General features: G+C 41.6%; 1 protein-coding gene across 7 annotated transcripts in view; it reads right to left on the minus strand.

Moving 5' to 3' along the window:
* Positions 1-4,636: 4,636 nt before the first annotated feature.
* The window catches only part of GAB3 (GRB2 associated binding protein 3), a 95,316-nt gene continuing 79,787 nt past the window's right edge, over positions 4,637-20,165 (minus strand). For 6 of the 7 annotated variants that reach the window (XM_042241607.1, XM_042241606.1, XM_060407837.1 and 3 more), the window contains 2 exons: positions 9,068-9,184; positions 4,637-7,821 (listed from right to left, as the gene is read on the minus strand). In XM_042241607.1, the coding sequence (XP_042097541.1) occupies positions 7,705-7,821; positions 9,068-9,184 (234 nt within the window). In that variant the 3' untranslated portion in view covers positions 4,637-7,704. The remainder of the gene's footprint in view (positions 7,822-9,067; positions 9,185-20,165) is intronic. The other variant, XM_042241605.1, reaches the window with a different exon arrangement.

The raw sequence follows: 20,165 nt of genomic DNA on the forward strand, positions 1-20,165 counted from the left end.
GATACAATAGACCAGTTAGACCTAATTGATATCTATAGGACATTTCACCCCAAAACAATGAATTGCACCTTTTTCTCAAGTGCACACAGAACATTCACCAGGATAGATTACATCCTGGGCCATAAATTTAGCTTTGGTAAATTCAAAAAAATTGAAATAATTCCAAGCATCTTTTCTGACTACAATGCAGTAAGATTAGATCTGAATTACAGGAGAAAAACTATTAAAACTTCAAACATATGGAGGCTGAATAACATGCTGATGAATAACCAGTAAATCAGAGAAGAAATCAAAATATGCATAGAAATGAATGAAAATGAAAACACAACCACCCTAAACCTACATAACACTATAAAAGCAGTGCTAAGGGGAAGGTTCATAGCAATTCAGGCATACCTCAAGAAACAAGAAAAAAGTCAAATAAATAACTTAACTCTATACCTACAGCAACTAGAAAAGGAAGAAATGAAGAACCCCTGGGTTAGTAGAAGGAAAGAAATCTTAAAAATTAGAGCAGAAATAAATGCAAAAGAAACCAAAGAGACCATAGGAAAAATAAACAAAGTCAAAAGTTGGTTCTTTGAGAAGATAAATAAAATTGAAAAATTGACAAAACATTAGCCAGACGCATCAAGAAACAAAGGAGGAAAAATCAAATCAATAAAATTAGAAATGAAAACGGAGAGATCACAACAGACAACACAGAACTACAAAGGATCATAAGAGACTACTAGTAGCAGTTCAGTTCAGTTCAGTTCAGTCGCTTAGTCGTGTCCGACTCTTTGCGACCCAATGAATCACAGCACGCCAGACCTCCATGTCCATCACCAACTCCCGGAGTTCACTCAGACTCATGTCCATTGAGTCAGTGATGCCATCCAGCCATCTCATCCTCTGTCGTCCCCTTCTCCTCCTGTCCCCAATCCCTCCCAGCATCAAAGTATTTTCCAATGAGTCAACACTTCGCATGAGGTGGCCAAAGTACTGGAGTTTCAGCTTTAGCATCATTCCTTCCAAAGAAATCCCAGGGGTGATCTCCTTCAGAATGGACAGGTTGGATCTCCTTGCAGTCCAAGGGACTCTCAAGAGTCTTCTCCAACACCACAGTTCAAACACATCAATTCTTTGGCGCTCAGCCTTCTTCACAGTCCAACTCTCACATCCGTACATGACTACTGGAAAAACCATAGCCTTGACTAGACGGACCTTAGTCGGCAAAGTAATGTCTCTGCTTTTGAATATACTATCTAGGTTGGTAATAACTTTTCTTCCAAGGAGAAAGCATCTTTTAATTTCATGGCTGCACTCACCATCTGCAGTGATTTTGGAGCCCCCAAAAATAAAGTCTGACGCTGTTTCCACTGTTTCCCCATCTATTTCCCATGAAGTGATGGGACTGGATGCCATGATCTTCGTTTTCTGAATGTTGAGCTTTAGGCCAACTTTTTCACTCTCCACTTTCACTTTCATCAAGAGGCTTTTGAGTTCCTCTTCACTTTCTGCCATAAGGGTGGTGTCATCTGCATATCTGAGGTTATTGATATTTCTCCTGGCAATCTTGATTCCAGCTTGTGTTTCTTCCAGTCCAGCGTTTCTCATGATGTACTCTGCATATAAGTTAAATAAGCAGGGTGACAATATACAGCCTTGATGTACTCCTTTTCCTATTTGGAGCCAGTCTGTTGTTCCATGTCCAGTTCTAACTGTTGCTTCCTGACCTGCATACAGACTTCTCAGGAGGCAGGTCAGGTGGCCTGGTATTCCCATCTCTCTCAGAATTTTCCACAGTTTATTGTGATCCACACAGTCAAAGGCTTTGGCATAGTCAATAAAGCAGAAATAGATGTTTTTCTGGAACTCTCTTGGTTTCTCCATGATTCAGCAGGATGTTGGAAATTTGATCTCTGGTTCCTCTGCCTTTTCTAAAACCAGCTTGAACATGGGCCAAAGAACTAAACAGACATTTCTCCAAAGAAGACATACAGATGGCTAACAAACCCATGAAAAGAGGCTCAACATCACTCATCATCAGAGAAATGCAAATCAAAGCCACAATGAGGTACCATTTCACACCAGTCAGAATGGCTGCTATCCAAGTCTACAAGCAATAAATGCTGGAGAGGGTGTGGAGAAAAAAAGAACCCTCTTACACTGTTGGTGGGAATGAAAACTAGTATAGCCACTATGGAGAACAATGAGAAGATTCCTTAAAAAACTGGGCTTCCCTTGTAGCTCAGTTGGTAAAGAATCTGCCTGCAGGGCAGGAGACCCAGGTTCAATTTCTGGGTTGGGAAGATCCCCTGGAGAAGGAAATGGCAACCCACTCCAGTATCCTTGCCTGGAAAATCTCATGGACAGAGGGCAGCAGTCCATGGGGTTGCAAAGAGTCGGGCATGACTGAGCGACTAACACTTAGCACTTATGACCCAGCAATCCCACTGCTGAGCATACACACCAAGGAAATCAGAATTGAAAGAGACACGTGTACCCCAATGTTCACTTCAGCACTGTTTATAATAGCCAGGGCATGGAAGCAACCTAGATGTCCATCAGCAGACGAATGCATAAGAAGGCAGTGGAACATATATACAATGGAGTATTACTCAGCCATTAAAAAGAATACATTTGAATCAGTCCTAATGAGGTGGATGAAACTGGAGCCTATTATACAGAGTGAAGTAAGTCAGAAAGAAAAACACCAATACAGTATACTAACACATATATATGGAATTTAGAAAGATGGTAATGATAACCCTGTATGCGAGGCAGCAAAAGAGACACAGATGTATAGAACAGTCTTTGGACTCTGTGGGAGAGGGAGAGGGTAGGATGATATGGGAGAATGGCATTGAAACATGTATAATATCATATATGAAACGAATCACCAATCCAGGTTCGATGCAAGGTACAGGATGTTTGGGGCTGGTGCACTGGGATGACCCAGAGGGATGGTATGGGTAGGGAGGTGGGAGAGGTGTGCAGGATGGGGAACATGTGTACACCCATGGCAGATTCATGTTGATATATGTCAAAACCAATACAATATTGTAAAGTAATTAGCCTCCAATTGAAATAAATTTATATTTTAAAAATTAAAATTAAAAAAATATATATATATGTAAGCCAGATATGTCTCCCCTGTTCAGTTCCCTTCACTGATTTATTCTCACTCAGAGTATAAGCCAGAGGTCCTTATAATGCCCAGAAAGGCCCCACATGCTCATCTGTGAACCCCCATTGCCTCTGTGCCTCCTCTGCTGTGCTCACTCTTGCTCACTCCATGCCGACCACACTGGCCTCTTGGCTGCACCCTCAACATTCCAGGTTTTCTGAGGAATTAGTGCTTTTACATAGTCCGTTCTCCCTGCCTTGACTACGTTCTCAAACATAGCTCCTGGCCACCTCCATCATCTCCGAGTCTGCCCAGGTCTCATCTTCTCACCTGAAATCCTCCTGCGTCCACCCTCCCCACAGTCCGGTGGGCAGTCAATCCTCTTCACCTTGTTTTTTCCGACACTGCTCATCACCTTCTATAATACACTACAATTTACAAACAGCTTCGATCAAGCAGAAGGGATATATCCCATGGATTGGCCTGCCTTCCCCACGGAGGTCTCTCAGGAAGTGATGTCTGAGTGTGGTGCCAGAGCGGGGTCAGGTTCACAATCACAATTGTGGGGTTCCAGTGACTGGCAGCCTTGGAAAGCCCACCCTGTCCCTTAGGCCCTCCAGCGCCCCATCTGTCATCAGTGAGGTGCCCATGCAGGAGGGGTCTGTGTCCCAGCTCTGCTCTCTTCCATCAGACCCCCTGCTCCAGCCTGCACAGTGCCACTCTGTCTCAGAAAATAAAACTAAATTTATAAAACAATGGCACAATTAAAATAAAGAAATAATAATTAATGCAATTTCAGATCAAAGAAAATAAAGTAGAAAGTGAAAACTTAGGGAGATGCCTGGTGGAGTAAAGGGGCCAGAACTCAATGGGCCTGGGGCTCAGAGACCTTCAGGTTTGGTTTCCTGGCCCTTTCATCTCAGGTTAGCTGTTCACAGAATCCACCTGGTCCTTGACCAGGGAGGGTGAGGAAGTTCACATGGCTTCTCCTTTCTCTCACCACCAGGATTCCCAATGGCTGTAGGGTCTGTGCCTTTGGCCTGGTTTCCCAAACCCAAGCCCTGGCTACTCTGGTTGTCTCTGCCTTACATCATGGCCTAGAGACTCTGCTGACCCAGCACGCAGGGCACTGGGAGCATCAGCCATGGGGAAAGAGAGGTGAGGACACAAGAGACCCCTGCTGTGGGGAAGCAGGCTGGGTGCTCTTGCCTTTTAATGTCAGTACCAAAGGTCACCTTATTTGTGGTATCTGGCAGGGCCATTGATTTTACTGTCAACTACGGAAGCTAGTTTCTGACCCAGAAAAAAGACGTGGTTTGGCTGATCAGATGCAGTGCTTGTTCCAGCCACCTGCTGAACGGCTTGTAGTGAAGTAACATGGATGCGGGGCATTCCATGTGAGTCAAGTTAGGCCTGTTGTACTTGAAAACAGCAGGGAAGTCTGTTTTCAACACTCAGCCTTCAAAATGTGTTCTGAGATTTTATCAGAGGTCACTACTTAAAACAAATAAGAGGACGCTTAGGTCATGATTCTTCCTTATAACTTTTATTAATGCCAGAAATGAAATAGTAAAAATTCAGTGAATTTTTAAAAATCAGCATGACTGCAGATACAAACATGGTTTGAGGTCTTGAGAGGGAAAAGCCAGGCCTGAAGGGTACCTTCAGTCTCCCGTGGCACCGAAAGGCCATAATTCAGCTGCTGTTTACTTCATGAAGTGGCCTGGACAGTCAGTCCCCCGGATTACATGATGCCCTTGGAGTGGGCTCTGTGCTGGGAATCAAGTTCCTCCTCCCCACAGAAAGTTTAACTCCCAACATCCTGGGCTTGTGGTCTTAGGGAGTTGCAGGCATGAAAACCTTTAGTCCCCCTTTTGGCATGCCACAACCCCTGACCTGGAGGTATTTCCTAATGAAATGAGACAGAAGGAAATGAAGCAAAAGGGAACTACAGAAAACAATGGAGGATTAATTGATGCCTTTTCCCCTTTCTGTTCATGCCTAAAATTTCTAGAAAGGTGTACTATGCACAGTGCATAGACATGCCATGTGCACTTGAGTTGGTGTTGGAGATTATCTCTTAAAAAAAATCCCTCAGAGCCCATCAGAATCATAGTTCTTTATTACATGTGGATTATCTCTGCCAGAAAACAAGATCTGGCTAGCATCCATCATTGTGATTTACAGTGTCTTTCTCAGGAGCATATGCTGCAGTCAGCTCAAAAACTACCTGTATTTTGGGTCCGTGAATCATTATGTTTTTGTGTATGTTAGCATCCATTAGCAGTTTTATCAAAGCAAGACATAAACGCATACACTCTGAAAATGAGGGTGAAGTGATATTTGAAAAACCCCAAATCACTTCCAAAAAAGTCACACCACTCAAGTGTCTATTGCTTAGTGCAGTAAACATGTCCCTGGAAACGTTCTGTAGAAAAATATTTTTTGGTCAATTGGATGACATTTCACTGCTGACATCATTTCAGCTGCATTTACTTTTCCAATCTATCTTCAACGTGGTGAGGTTCTTGACTCTTGGACGTACAATTTTTTCTGCACTGGCCTTTGTCAGGCAGTGATATAAACACAGGTGGCCCACATATGAGGAAGTCACCATCTATGGGAACTGGCTGTCTGTACCCCTTAATTCTTGCCTGAGGCCCTGTGACTGTTTGCAAGTCACACACGAAGAAGGCAGCTCCTTAACAGGCTCTGGCCGAGGAGCAGGCCATGGGGTCCAGCAGCCCTCTTGTGGCTCCATCCAGACTCACTAAGGACTCAACTTAGTTAAAGAACTTGGCAATTTCCCCCATCTTGCTCTGGGAAGAAAATGATGTCACAAGATCCTGTCATTTTGAACATCTAAATTACTTCTTTTATGGTCTGAAAAACCAAGATTTTCACACTTACCTTTGGAGCAGTTTGAAACCCTGTAGCAAAGCCTACAATTGCCCTGACTAATGCTGATTGTCATAGACCTGCCTGCCTACTTCCTCTGCCCCCATGTGTAAGACACAGTGGCAGGGCAGGACACCAGTCTCTATTTATTACCCAGTTGTTCAGATTTGTCCTCCAGCTTCAGGTGCTCAGAACGATCAGGAATGGAATTAAGTAAAACCCTGTGCTCAATTGAGCCTTTTTCTGGACCTCTCCCTGGAACCCCAGTGTCTCATAAAGGAAGGGGTGACAAGGTGCCCTCGTTGCACAGTGGGAATGTTTGCCCTCTCAGGACCTAGTCACCACTAAAGCAGAAGGGGAAAGTTAGGCAAGACCCCTGATACTAGAGCTGGCTGGGTTTGGTTTTTTCAGATCATAGCCACTACGTGAAAGCTTGAGTCCAGGACAGGATGGCCAGAGATAGCCTTCCCCAGGGTGGTTCATGGGAAATGCACTGCCAAGGGGACCACGTGAACCAAGAACAGACTTCATACTGATTTTCAGGAGGTATCTCTGATGGTAACTGCTGATTATGTTCTAGTGTCCTGTTTGAACACCACACGAAGAAACCCTGGTTTGACATGCATACCTTTCCATTATAAAAAGCACCTGCTCAAAATCCTATGAAAAGGAGAGGGGACGATGAGCCATCCCGTGTTTGCATGTATTTCCCACTGGTCACCAAAATTACCCTAACTGATTGAGGCAGTGAGAGACAGCAGAAGCCTGATTGACTCTCTCAGCATGACTCATCTTGGGCAAAGTGTTCCCTCCTCCAGCTCTTAGCATCTTTTCACTCAAAGCTGGCGCAATGATCTCTGCCAAGCCTAACTTCTGAGATCTTTTAGGGGAAGAGATGAGATGATGAATGTGAAAGAACACTGGGAAAAGGCCAACATCAACGGGACAACCAGCCATGGGTGGCTGCTTAAGCACAATGTTCTTAGAGCCACCAGTGTCATGTGATCTGCTCATTGTGGAGCCCAGGACTCGATGCCTCTGTCACTTGTGTTGTCTTTCTTTGGAGGACAGAAATACTTGTCTGCCGGATTCTTTGGAGTAAGGAGTACAGATTCTATCACCATCCCTAGGCTTGGTCTCTTACACTGTGTTTTCCAGTGGGGCAAGGTGTCCAGGTGCGTGTCTCCTAGGATAATTTATGATTCCAGTGGAAGCACAGGAGAGAGATCAAAAGTTCAAGCGTTGAAGGCAAATGATGTCATCTTGTGGGCAGGATACCGGCTCTAATGTGCACTTCAAATGCTCCACTGAAGATGTTTAACCTAACTTCCGTTTTGATTGTTCCCACCCTGTCCAAATGGAGTTTTCTACATCCCAGTCCATGGCTGTGAAATCCTCTCTCTCTGCTTCTCATGACTGTGGAGGCAACACAACACTGGTCTGAGGCTCAGCAGAGGCACGTTGTGGCTGTGACCAGAAATGCTTTGATCAGTGGGGGTCGGGGCAGGGGCTGGCCCCTCTGAGAGCCCCTCTGGGAGGAGACCACTTCTGCTCTTCCTTGGTAAATATGTACAAATGTCCTCTCTCCCAAAAGGTCTCAAGACTCTCTGTGTCTTGACCTGTGTTGAGCATCAGTGGGCTTCTAGCAGAAAAACTCAAAGTGAGCCTGGCCTCCCACCTGCAGCCCGACCCTGTCACACTTTGGACTGCCTCTCATCCGTCCACTCCTGCTTTGTGCTCTGAAGAGCTTGTGTCTTCTGCTCATCCACTTGGACATAGTCCACTCTTTGCTCCTCTGATAGGAGAATTTTCTGAAGGGGGAAAACAAAAAGGTTTTCATTACACTTAATCAAAAAAATTCAGCACATCCCTGGTGGATTACAGGTTCACATGTTTGCTGCCCCTTCCTCCTGGGCCATCACCTGCAGAAGTGTTACACTCTATGTGTGTGTGTGTGTGTGTGTGTGTGTGTGTGAATCTCTCCTCAACTCTACTCCCTTCAATTTGGCTCTCGCCATCTAACTCGCCTTGACCAGTGAGCAGAGGTGACACTCTGCAATTCTGCTGTCTCTCTTTTTCCTCTGCCAGGTCAGTGGACCCTGAATTGACAATGACCTGAGACACCAAGGCCCTGGCTGTGATGGACTGTCCTGGAGGCAACAACTGAGAAGCCTTCATGGTCAAAAGCCATGGAGGTCTGGGGACTCTCTTCACAGTTTGAATTTACTGATCTCATCCTGCTCACCAGCTTTTCTGAAGTGTCATTGTAGGTTTGGGGAATGAAATGAAAGGTAAAGAAGAAAGGTAAAGCAAAAGGAAAGGGAAGTCTCCCAAACATCTTTCTCCACAAACACAAAATGAAATCATATTGTATATCCTGTTCAGTAAGTTGATTTTCTCATCAAATAAAACATTGTTAGTACAGTTTAGACTATGACCATCCTTTGCTCAAAAATATTTAGCTCTTGTCCACTGTTTGCCAGTCATTCCTGCCACATACAGTGACTGACAACAGTCAATGGCTAGGGTCTGTTACATGTATTAACTCATTTAATCCTCACAACAGGCTTCAACATAGTTGCTATTTCTGATCCCCACTTTACAGATGAGAATACTATGCAAAGGCGTCAAAACTGCCCAACCTGCCACTTGAGGCCCTTTATGGAGGGGTTCCAATTGCAACTGAGAGTTTCTGTCCCCAGTGCCTAGAGTTGAGCCAAACAAAGCTATCCCTTCTTCCTTCAGCAGACCCTTCCTGTGCCTAGTCTACCATTTACCCCACCCTCATCTCTGCCAGACATTTCCCAACAAACTCTATGGTCCAAGTTTTGAAGAGCATGAACACTACATACATTTATACATAGACATTCAAGAACACACCCCAGAGGGAAATACATCAGGATTTCTGGGAGACAGAATTAGAGCTGATTTTAAGATTCTTCACAGTATGTCTGTATGTTTAAGACTCTGCAAAGAGAACACGCATGGTGGAATCATCAAAACAAAACCAAACAGAAATGAAATATCCTGGAAATTGTGATACAGACTACTTCCTACCTGCTGTACAGGGGCTGGTGATGCTGAGTTGAAGTCCAGGGCTAAATAATCCAGGCTGAATTTCCTCGTCCATGTCACAGCTCCACTGCTCAAGGAGTTGGTAGCTCTGCGCTTCTCCTAGAAACCAATGTCCCAGGATTCGGGTTAACAGTTTCTGGCTGGGCTGCCCAAGGGAAGGTGGCTGAGCGTGTCTCCACTTGAGCAGCTGCCCGCAGAAAGTGTATGAGTCCTGTGCAGCTCAGCCTGCACATCACAAGGAGATCTTTCAAATGTGATATGGCCAATTTGGCCTTCACACGAAGCCCTGCCTTTATTCACCATGGAAACGGCTGGCCAAAATCTCCCCCAAGAAGAACTTATTTGATGTATCTGACAGGCTCATGATACCTGAGAGATTAAATCTTAAAAAGATCAGCCATACTTATGAAAGCTCTAGTAAAGGCATCCCAAGTGCTTTTGAAGATACTTTACACAATACAGTGATAACATGTGTGCAACACACACCTATGCCAGCTTCAAAGGTAGAATATACCACTGTTACAAGACACACGACACACATGAAGGAGGACCTGCCCCCTTCTACTACAGCCTTCTTGTCCACAAGGGGATGAGCACAATCTTGAATTTAGTGTTCATCACTTCTTTTCTTTTTTAATATGATTTTATGAGTGTGTGAGTGTCCTTAAGTGACATACTATTTTGTTCTGCGTGTTTTGAACTGTCATCAACAGAACCATATTGAGTGTATTTTTGGTGAGTTCTAGTTTCACTCCATTTATACATACTTCACATCCATCTGTCAATGCACTAGCCCTATTTCATTTGTTTTCATTACCATAGATGATTCCACTACATGATTTATTTAACTGTGCCACCAACAATGGTCATTTGAATTGCTTCCAGTTTGGAGGCTCTGACTAGCATGTACCCAGGGATGTGGGCACTTTCAACTTGACTATCACTCACCTGATCTGGGGGAAAACATATCCTCTTTTGGTTTGATTATCCATGCCCCTGATAATGTAATCATCTGACCATCTTTTCATCTACTTAAAACTCATTTATTTTTCTCTTCTATGAATTATCTGTTTAGATTTGGTTTGGTTTTGCTAATCTTTATACTGAATCTTTATACTTTGTATTTCTGACTTTTCTCAGTACTTCCTCACATACCTAGGAGAGTGATAATTTGTTGGTAATGTGTGTTGCTAATAGTCCATCACAGTTTATAGCTGGTTTTTCTTTCTTTTTATGGCATTTCTTAAATGAAGAATTGTTCTTACTTTTAATGTAATATATCAGTATTTTTCTGAGTAGCTTGTTCTTATATTTTATTTAAAGAATTTTTCCTATGCTGAGGTTTGTTTTCCCACACTTTCTCCTAAGTTACTAAGTTTTGTCCTGGGCTCCCATGGTGGCTCCTTTACATTTAAGTAATAACCTAGCCTGAACTAATTGTAACATATGCTGGTGAAATAAGGATACAATTAATTCTCTTCTCTTTTGTGTGTATACCATCTGGGAACCAGCCTTTCTCAGTAGTGCAGCCTCTATTCATATACCACTTCCATCTGGATGCTTATCTGTATCCTTTATTGTCTCTTTTTATAATAAACTAGTAAATGTCCATGCTTTCCTGAGTTCTGTGAGCTGCCCTAGCAAAGTAGTTAAACTGACAGAGGGGGATGTGGGAACCTCCAACTCGTATCCTGTCAGGCAGAAGCACAGATAACAACCTGGGCTTGTGACTGACATCTGAAGTTGAAGGGGGTGGGCAGTCTTGTTAAGACTGAACCCATAACTTGTGGAATCTGATGCTGTCTCTGGGTAGAAAGGGTCAGAATTGAGTTGAGGGTGTCTGAGAAATGCTTGGTGTTAGCGTGAAACCACTTCAATCAACACTCACACGTTGGAATTAGCTCCAGAAACCCAAAAGAGTGGTCTTCGTGGCTGGTTTCTTTCATTCAGCATATTGTTTTCAAGGTTCATCCTTGTCATTTCATGGATCTGATTTCATTGTATGGCTGCTTATATAACATTACACCTTGTATCCATGCTACATTTTATTTACCCATTCATCATTTGGTGAATATCTGGGTTGCTTTCATTTCTTGGCTGTTATGAAAAATGCTGCTATGAAAGTTCATGTACAAGATGTGGTTGGACTTACTCTTGATTAGGATTTTTTAACCAGCATGAATGAGTGAGGTTGGCATATAATTTCCTATTCATGTCAGTGCTATTTGTTTTGGTGTCAAGTTATTTCAGATTTACAAATAAACTTCTACTTATTTTAGACAGTTTAATTTACACAGGATAATATGTCTTCTTTTTGCCATTCCTGAAGCAGTTTATATAGTTCAGTTCAGTTCAGTTCAGTCGCTCAGTTGTGTCCGACTCTTTGCAACCCCATGAATCGCAGCACGCCAGGCCTCCCTGTCCATCACCATCTCCCAGAGTTCACTCAGACTCACGTTCATTGAGTCCGTGATGCCATCCAGCCATCTCATCCTGGGTCATCCCCTTCTCCTGCCCCCAATCGCTCCCAGCATCAGAGTCTTTTCCAATGAGTCAACTCTTCACATGAGGTGGCCAAAGTACCGGAGCTTCAGCTTTAGCATCATTCCTTCCAAAGAAATCCCAGGAGTGATCTCCTCCAGAATGGACAGGTTGGATCTCCTTGCAGTCCAAGGGACTCTCAAGAGTCTTCTCCAACACCACAGTTCAAAGGCATCAATTCTTTGGCGCTCAGCCTTCTTCACAGTCCAACTCTCACATCCATACATGATCACAGGAAAAACCATAGCCTTGACTAGACGGACCTTAGTCGGCAAAGTAATGTCTCTGCTTTTGAATATGCTATCTAGGTTGGTCATAACTTTTCTTCCAAGGAGTAAGCGTCTTTTCATTTCATGGCTGCAGTCACCATCTGCAGTGATTTTGGAGCCCCCCCAAAATAAAGTCTGACACTGTTTCCACTGTTTCCCCATCTATTTCCCATGAAGTGATGGGACTGGATGCCATGATCTTCGTTTTCTGAATGTTGAGCTTTAAGCCAACTTTTTCACTCTCCTCTTTCACTTTCATCAAGAGGCTTTTGAGTTCCTCTTCACTTTCTGCCATAAGGGTGGTGTCATCTGCATATCTGAGGTTATTGATATTTCTCCTGGCAATCTTGATTCCAGCTTGTGTTTCTTCCAGTCCAGCATTTCTCATGATGTACTCTGCACCCTTAAATAAGCAGGGTGACAATATACAGCCTTGACGTACTCCTTTTCCTATTTGGAACCAGTCTGTTGTTCCATGTCCAGTTCTAACTGTTGATTCCTGACCTGCATCTGCCTGACCTGCCTCTCAGGAGGCAGGTCAGGTGGTCTGTATTCCCATCTCTTTCAGAATTTTCCACACTTTATTGTGATCCACGCAGTCAAAGGCTGGGCGGCAGCTGGGAGGAGCCACCCACACCCGAGGCCAGGGCCGGTGGCCGGGAGGAGCAACCCGAGGAGTGGTGGCTGCATAGCACAGAAGGGCCTAGCAGAGCTATCCCACGTTGAAGGTCAGGAACAGTGGCGGTAAGGACATACCCCTCATCCAAGGTAAGGAGCAGTGGCTGTGCTTTGCTGGAGCAGCCGTGAAGAGATACCCCACACCAAGGTAAGAGAAACCCAAGTAAGATGGTAAGTGTTGCAAAAGGGCATCAGAGGGCAGATACACTGAAACCATACTCACAGAAAACTAGTCAATCTTATCACACTAGGACCACAGCCTTATCTAACTCAATGAAACCAAGTCACGCCTATGGGGCAACCCAAGACAGGTGGGTCATAGTGGAGAGGCCTGACAGAATGTGGTCCACTGGAGAAGGGAATGGCAAGCCACTTCAGTATTCTTGCCTTGAGAACCCCATGAAAAGTAGGAAAAGGCAAAATGATAGGATACCAAAAGAGGAACTCCCCAGGTCATTAGGTGCTCAATTAGCTACTGGAGATCAGTGGAGAAATAACTCCAGAAAGAATGAAGGGATGGAGCCAAAGCAAAAACAACACCCAGCTGTGGATGTGACTGGTGATAGAAGCAAGGTCCGATGCTGTAAAGAGCAATATTGCATAGGAACCTGGAATGTTAGGTCCGTGAATCAAGGCAAATTGGAAGTGGTCAAACAAGAGATGGCAAGGGTGAAAGTCGACATTCTAGGAATCACTGAACTAAAATGGACTGGAATGGGTGGATTTAACTCAGATGACGATTACATCTACTACTGCAGGCAGGAATCTCTCAGAAGAAATGGAGTAGCCATCATGGTCAACAATAGAGTCTGAAATGCAGTACTTGGATGCAATCTCAAAAATGACAGAATGATCTCTGTTCGTCTCCAAGGCAAACCATTCAATATCACAGTTATCCAAGTCTATGCCCCAACCAATAACGCTAAAGAAACTGAGGTTGAACGGTTTTATGAAGACCTACAGATCTTTTAGAACTAACACCCAAAAAAGATGTCCTTTCCATTATAGGGGACTGGAATGCAAAAGTAGGAAGTCAAGAAACACCTGGAGTAACAGGCAAATTTGGCCTTGGAATGTGGAATGAAGCAGGGCAAAGAGTTTTGCCAAGAAAATGCACTGATCATAGCAAACATCCTCTTCCAACAACACAAGAGAAGACTCTACACATGGACATCACCAGATGGTCAACACCAAAATCAGATTGATTATATTCTTTGCAGCCAAAGATGGAGAAGCTCTATACAGTCAACAAAAAACAAGACCAGGAGCTGACTGTGGTTCAGATCATGAACTCCTTATTGCCAAATTCAGACTTAAATTGAAGAAAGTAGGGAAAACCGCTAGACCATTCAGGTATGACCTAAATCAAATCCCTTATGATTCTACAGTGGAAGTGAGAAATAGATTTAAGGGTCTAGATCTGATAGATAAAGTGCCTGATGAACTATGGAATGAGGTTCATGACATTGTATAGGAGACAGGGATCAAGACCATCCCCATGGAAAAGAAATGGAAAAAAGCAAAATGGCTGTCTGGGGAGGCCTTAGAAATAACTGTGAAAAGAAGAGAAGTGAAAAGCAAAGGAGAAAAGGAAAGATATAAGCATCTGAATGCAGAGTTCCAAATAGCAAGAAGAGATAAGAAAGCCTTCTTCAGAGATCAATGTAAAGAAATAGAGGAAAACAACAGAATGGGAAAGACTAGAGATCTCTTCAAGAAAATTAGAGATACCAAGGGAACATTTCATGCAAAGATGGGCTCAGTAAAGGACAGAAATGGTCTGGACCTAACAGAAGCAGAAGATATTAAGGAGAGCTGGCAAGAATACACAACAGAAGTGTACAAAAAGATCTTCATGACCCAGATAATCATGATGATGTGATCACTAATCTAGAGCCAGACATCTTGGAATGTGAAGTCAAGTGGGCCTTAGAAAGCATCATTACGAACTAAGCTAGTGGAGGTGATGGAATTACAGTTGAGCTATTTCAAATCCTGGAAGATGATGCTGTGAAAGTGCTGCACTCAATATGCCAGCAAATTTGGAAAACTCAGCCATAGCCACAGGACTGGAAAAGGTCAGTTTTCATTCCAATTCCAAAGAAAGGCAATGCCAAAGAATGCTCAAACTACCGCACAGTTGCACTCATCTCACATGCTAGTAAAGTAATGCTCAAAATTCTCCAAGCCAGGCTTCAGCAATATGTGAACCGTGAACTCCCTGATGTTCAAGCTGGTTTTAGAAAAGGCAGAGGAACCAGAGATCAAATTGCCAACATCCGCTGGATCATGGAAAAAGCTAGAGAGTTCTAGAAAAATATCTATTTCTGCTTTATTGACTATGCCAAAGCCTTTGACTATGTGGATCACAGTTTATATAAGTCTGCAATGATCTCTTCCTTTTGATAGAAAGTGTAAAGTTTTGAGGGCCTTGTGACCTTTTGTAGTAAAAATCTCCCTACATATTCAGTTTCTCTAATGGCTATATAACCATTTGTGTTTTCTATTTCTACTTGAGTCAGTTTGTACTAATATTTTTCTGAGACCTTGCCTATTTTCACTAAAGTTTTCATATTCACTACTTTGACATTGTTCATAATATTCTCACATCTTTATCTCTGATGTATTTGCAGCTATTGCATCCTTTGCATTCTTAATATGTTTATATCCACTGCTTTTTCTTGATTGATTATGTTCAAGTTTAATCTTTCAAAAGAACAAATCAGGTTTGTGCTTATTCTCTCTAATTTTGTTCATTTTATTAATTTCTGTTCTGACTTTTATTCATTTTCCTTTAATGGGTTTTATTTATTTATTATTATGAAAATTTTCTAATAATCAGTCAAACTGAAGAAAATATGCTATGAATGCCAATATACCTGCCATCACAATTACCACTAACATTTGATGCAATAAACTGCCTGTGAGATTTTGGACTGATGACTGTGAGAAACTGCAATTATGCCTTTCCATATTGATTCTCTTGTTTTTTCCCTATCATGTCCTTCTGCAACTCTGGCTGTTTTGGTGTCTTTAACCTGACTTATTAGTGAATTCACAACTATATTCCAGTTCACTAAACTACTCTTTGGGTTCAGCCTGTTTACCTTCACCCACTGAACTTATAATTTCATCCTTATTTTTATGTCTAGCAGTTCTAAATGGTCTTTTTAATCCAACTGGTCATTTTAAAACAGTATCTTGTAACTCAGTCTAACTTTCAACCCTTCATCTTATTTTTTAAGTATGTAAAACTTATTTTATACTTAGGATCTAATATTTTCAATAATGACTTACTTCTAGACTTGATTTTATTGTTTGTAGTTCCTATTGATTCTCAGGGTTTGCAATTTCTCAGTATTTTTAGCTTAAGAGATACCCTTTCTTTTCTTGGCAGTTGAGTTTTGGATTTAAAGAATACATTTAGCGGGACTTCCCTGGTGGTCCAGTGGCTAAGACTCTGTGCTCCCAATGCAGGAAAGGCCTGGGTTCGATCCGTGGTCAAGGAACGCAATCCCACATGTTGCATCTAGGAGTTTACATGTAGCAACTAAAGATCATGTATGTTGTAACTAAGACCCAGTGCAGCCAAATAAATAGAAATAAATATTTTAAAATATATTCTCTACTATTTTAAGATTATCTTATATGGTGGTGATGTGTACCTTGGTATTTTCATGGTACCTTGCCTACTGAAGTGCTTCATCAAATTTTTAAAAAGTAAAAAAAAAAAAAGTTCCACTTCTAGCAATGTTAGATTAAATAATTTTGACTATCTTCCTGAAGAGAACAGCATTTCTTTTTTTTTTTCCATTTTTGGTAGACTTTGACTAATTTTTCTAAAATTTTTATAGGAATAGAAAGGACCATAAAATAGCCAAAGAAGTCTTGAGGAGGATAAACAAAGCAGGAGGACTTCCTTTCCTAGATATTGAGATCTGTCAAGCTACCATAACTAGCAAAGTGTGGTACTGCCCAATGATAGACATGTAGACCAACAAAACAGAATCAGGAGTCCATAAAAATGAACATACACATATGGATAATTGACTTATGGCAAAGAAGGTACTGCAGAATGGTTGTAAATGATAGTAACTTTAAATAATCAAACTTATTAGATTAGAGAAACATAGAGGAGAAATAAATCTTGACTTTTACCTCAAATCACACACAAAAGTTAATTCCAGGTAAATGTGACCTAAATGTGAAAGGTAAAATTATAAAACTTCTAGCAAATAACCAAAATTCACCCAAGATTACATAACTCATATCAATGGTCCTCCAAGTATTACAGAAATTGAATTCACCCAGATGGTTTCACTGGTGAATTATACCAAAAAAGTTAAAGAATAACGCTAATTCTATTCAATCTGTTCCAGAAAGTAGAACACTTCCAGAGGAGCCCAGCATTACTTTGATTACAAAATCACAGATCAACATCTAACATCAACATAGACACAAAATCCTCAACAAAATGTTAGTGAATCAAATCCAGCAATACATAAAAATAACAATGTACCATGACCAAATGATGTTTCTTCAGTGAATAAGAGGATGGTTCAATAAAGATAAATCAGTCTAATCTATACTATAATAGTCTGAAGAAGAAAACTAAGTGATCAGATAAATGAATGTGGAAAAGTACAAAACTCAACATCCATTCATAGTTTAAAAAAAAAAAAAACTATCAGCAAACTAGGAATTTTTGTTGTTGTTTAGTTGCTAAGTCGTGTCCAACTCTTTGCAACCCAATATGCTATAGCCTGCCAGGCTTCTCTGTCCATAGTATTTCCCAGGCAAGAATACTGGAATGGGTTGCCATTTCCTTCTCCAGGAGATCTTCCAGACGCAGGGATACAACCCACAGTTCCTGCATTCCAGGCAGATTCTTTGCCATCAGAGCCACTAGGGAAGGCCTTAAAACTAGGAATAGAAGAGAGTTTACTTAATGTGATAAAGAATGTCTGTAAAATACCTTCAGCTAACATCAGACTTAATAGTGAAAGACTGAATGCTTTCCCCCTAAGATGGAAACAGAGAGATTCATCTCATCACATATGTTCAACATTGCACTGAAGTGTTAGCCTGGTGGTAAGGCAAGCAAAAGAATATAAGAACACACATATGGGAAAGAAAGAAATAGAGCACTGTATTCACAGATGAGATGATCATGTACATTGAAAGCCCCAAGGAATCTTAAGAAAGTTCAAAATGCCTATAATTAATAAGTGAATTTAGCAAGGTTGCAGGATACAACACTAATACACACACAAAAATCAATCATATTTCTATATAACACCAATGGAAGCTGAAATTACAAAAATGCCATCTAGGACTTTCCTGGTAGTACAGTGGATAACAATCCACCTGCCAATGCAGGAGACACTGTCAAGCTACCAAGACACAAGTTACTATTTAATCCCTGAGCCAGGAAGATTCCACATGTCACAGGGCAACTAAAGCCCATGTGCCAAAACTTGCCAGGGTCCAGCCCCGGTGGATCCAGGGAATTCGAAGGGTGGACGGCGTTGGCGTGGAAAGACTTGTTTATTGATTGATATGGAAAGACTTGTTTATTGATTGATATAAGATTAGATTAAGAAACTATAGCGTAGTAGGAAGATTAAGTGGAAGAAGAGGGCTGAATAGCTTGGTTTACGCGGAAGACCAATAAAATTCCAGACAAGGAATTTGCACCATCTACGTTGGGCCACTGGCGCCCGCTTGAATATCTAAGGGTGCCTCGCCTTAAGCTCCCTTTCGCGCGGGTCTTAACAGCCAGGGCAAGTAAGTAGACCTGGCGAGCCTCCGCGCCCCAGGTGGAGATTCAGCCTGAAATTAAAGTAAAGAGCAGAGGAAGGAAAAGGGAGAGAAGAAGAGAGAGAGAGACACGGGGGGGAGCCAGATTCCCAAGAAACCAGGCCGAGAGACTAGTCTGAGAAGCTGGTCCAAGAAACTGGTCCAATCCTTTATTGTTCAGAAGGCCTTTTATACTTTTGATAAAATATGGAGATCAATGGGTAACACAGAATTATGTACCGTTTGCAGCCCAGACTCTTTCTATACATCATTTTGTATACAAAAGGTCTCAGGTGATTTACATTATCTTCTGGCCAAGAGGCTTGTTAACAGTTTTTGGCTCTCTTCCTTAATGAATGTTAATTTTGTTTCCCCTGAAGTGTTTTTCTTTAATCTACATCTCCTTAAAGCACTAAAGTTACATCTCTATAGAACAAAGGTGCAATGGGTTATAACAAAGAAGGTACTTAACTCAAAGATCTAATGTTGCTAATACAAGGTCTACTACTTGTTTTTCTGTATACCAACTATATCTACAAATAAATGATATGAAAATTTAGCAGCAAGCATTGACTCAACAAATGAAACTTTTAATCAGTCCTATTCTAAAGATTTTGACTCCTCGGAAGCTCCTACATTCCTAGGATGTTTTAAACTTCCTGTGCCTCCTGCGGTCAGGAGGCCTCAAACAATCACATGCGCAGCTGTACGAGTCCTGCAGGCAGGCTAGAAAGCCATCAGAGGGTTTTTTGGATGGAAACACTCTTTCAAATGCAGAAGACTAAAGCCCTGAATTGACTTTTTCCAGAAAATGTCAGAAGAGTGGAAAAGCAGAGCACAAAAGCCGGCAGATTTTTGTTGGGGTACATGCTTAGGAATTTCCAGAGGGGTCCCTGAAGTCTGAGCATGCCTTGCGTATGTCAGCTTCCTTCCTCATGACCTTGTCACGGGCAGGATTCCTCACACTGGCTCCCGGCAAAAACTATTGAAAACCTGTGCTCTAGAGACCATAAGCCACAACTACTGAGCCCACGTACTGCAACTACTGAAGCCCATGCACCTAGAGCCTGTGCTCCACAACAAGAGAAGCCACTGGAACAAGCAGCCCACACATTGCAACTAGAGAAAGCCCACATGCAGCAACAAAGACCCAGCACAGCCAAAATATAAATAAATTAATTAATTTTAAAAACACACAAAAAAAGCCGTTTACAATAGCTCCAAAAATAAAACACTTAGGTAAAGGTATAATAAAATACACATAAGATCTATATGTTATAAATCATAAAATTCTGAGGAAAAAAAATAAGACATCAAAATAAACAGAGTGATGTATTACATTCAAACTGAAAGATTCAGCATAATAAAGATGTTGATTCTCCTCAAATTTACTCATAGATTTAGCACAATTTCAATCAAAAATTTCATCTGGATATTTTTGTAGGTAAAGAAAAGCTCATTCAAATTTTTATGTATGGATAGATGAAGTTAAATAACAAAATTTAAAAAAACAAGAATGAGGTTGGAGGAAATATACTTCCCATTAGCAAACTGAATTCAACAATACATTACAAAGACCATACATCATGATCAAGTGGGATTTATCCCAGGAATGTAAGGATGGCTCGATATCTGATATAACACATTAACTAACTGAGGAATAAAAACTATATGATCATCTTAATAGATGAAGAAAAAGCATTTGAAAAAATTCAACACTAATTTATGATACAAACTCTTACGAAAGTGAGTACAGAATGAATATATCTTAACATAATAGAAGCCATGTATAA

This window comes from Ovis aries, chromosome X (assembly GCF_016772045.2).
Source record: "Ovis aries strain OAR_USU_Benz2616 breed Rambouillet chromosome X, ARS-UI_Ramb_v3.0, whole genome shotgun sequence".
NCBI lineage: Eukaryota > Metazoa > Chordata > Mammalia > Artiodactyla > Bovidae > Ovis > Ovis aries.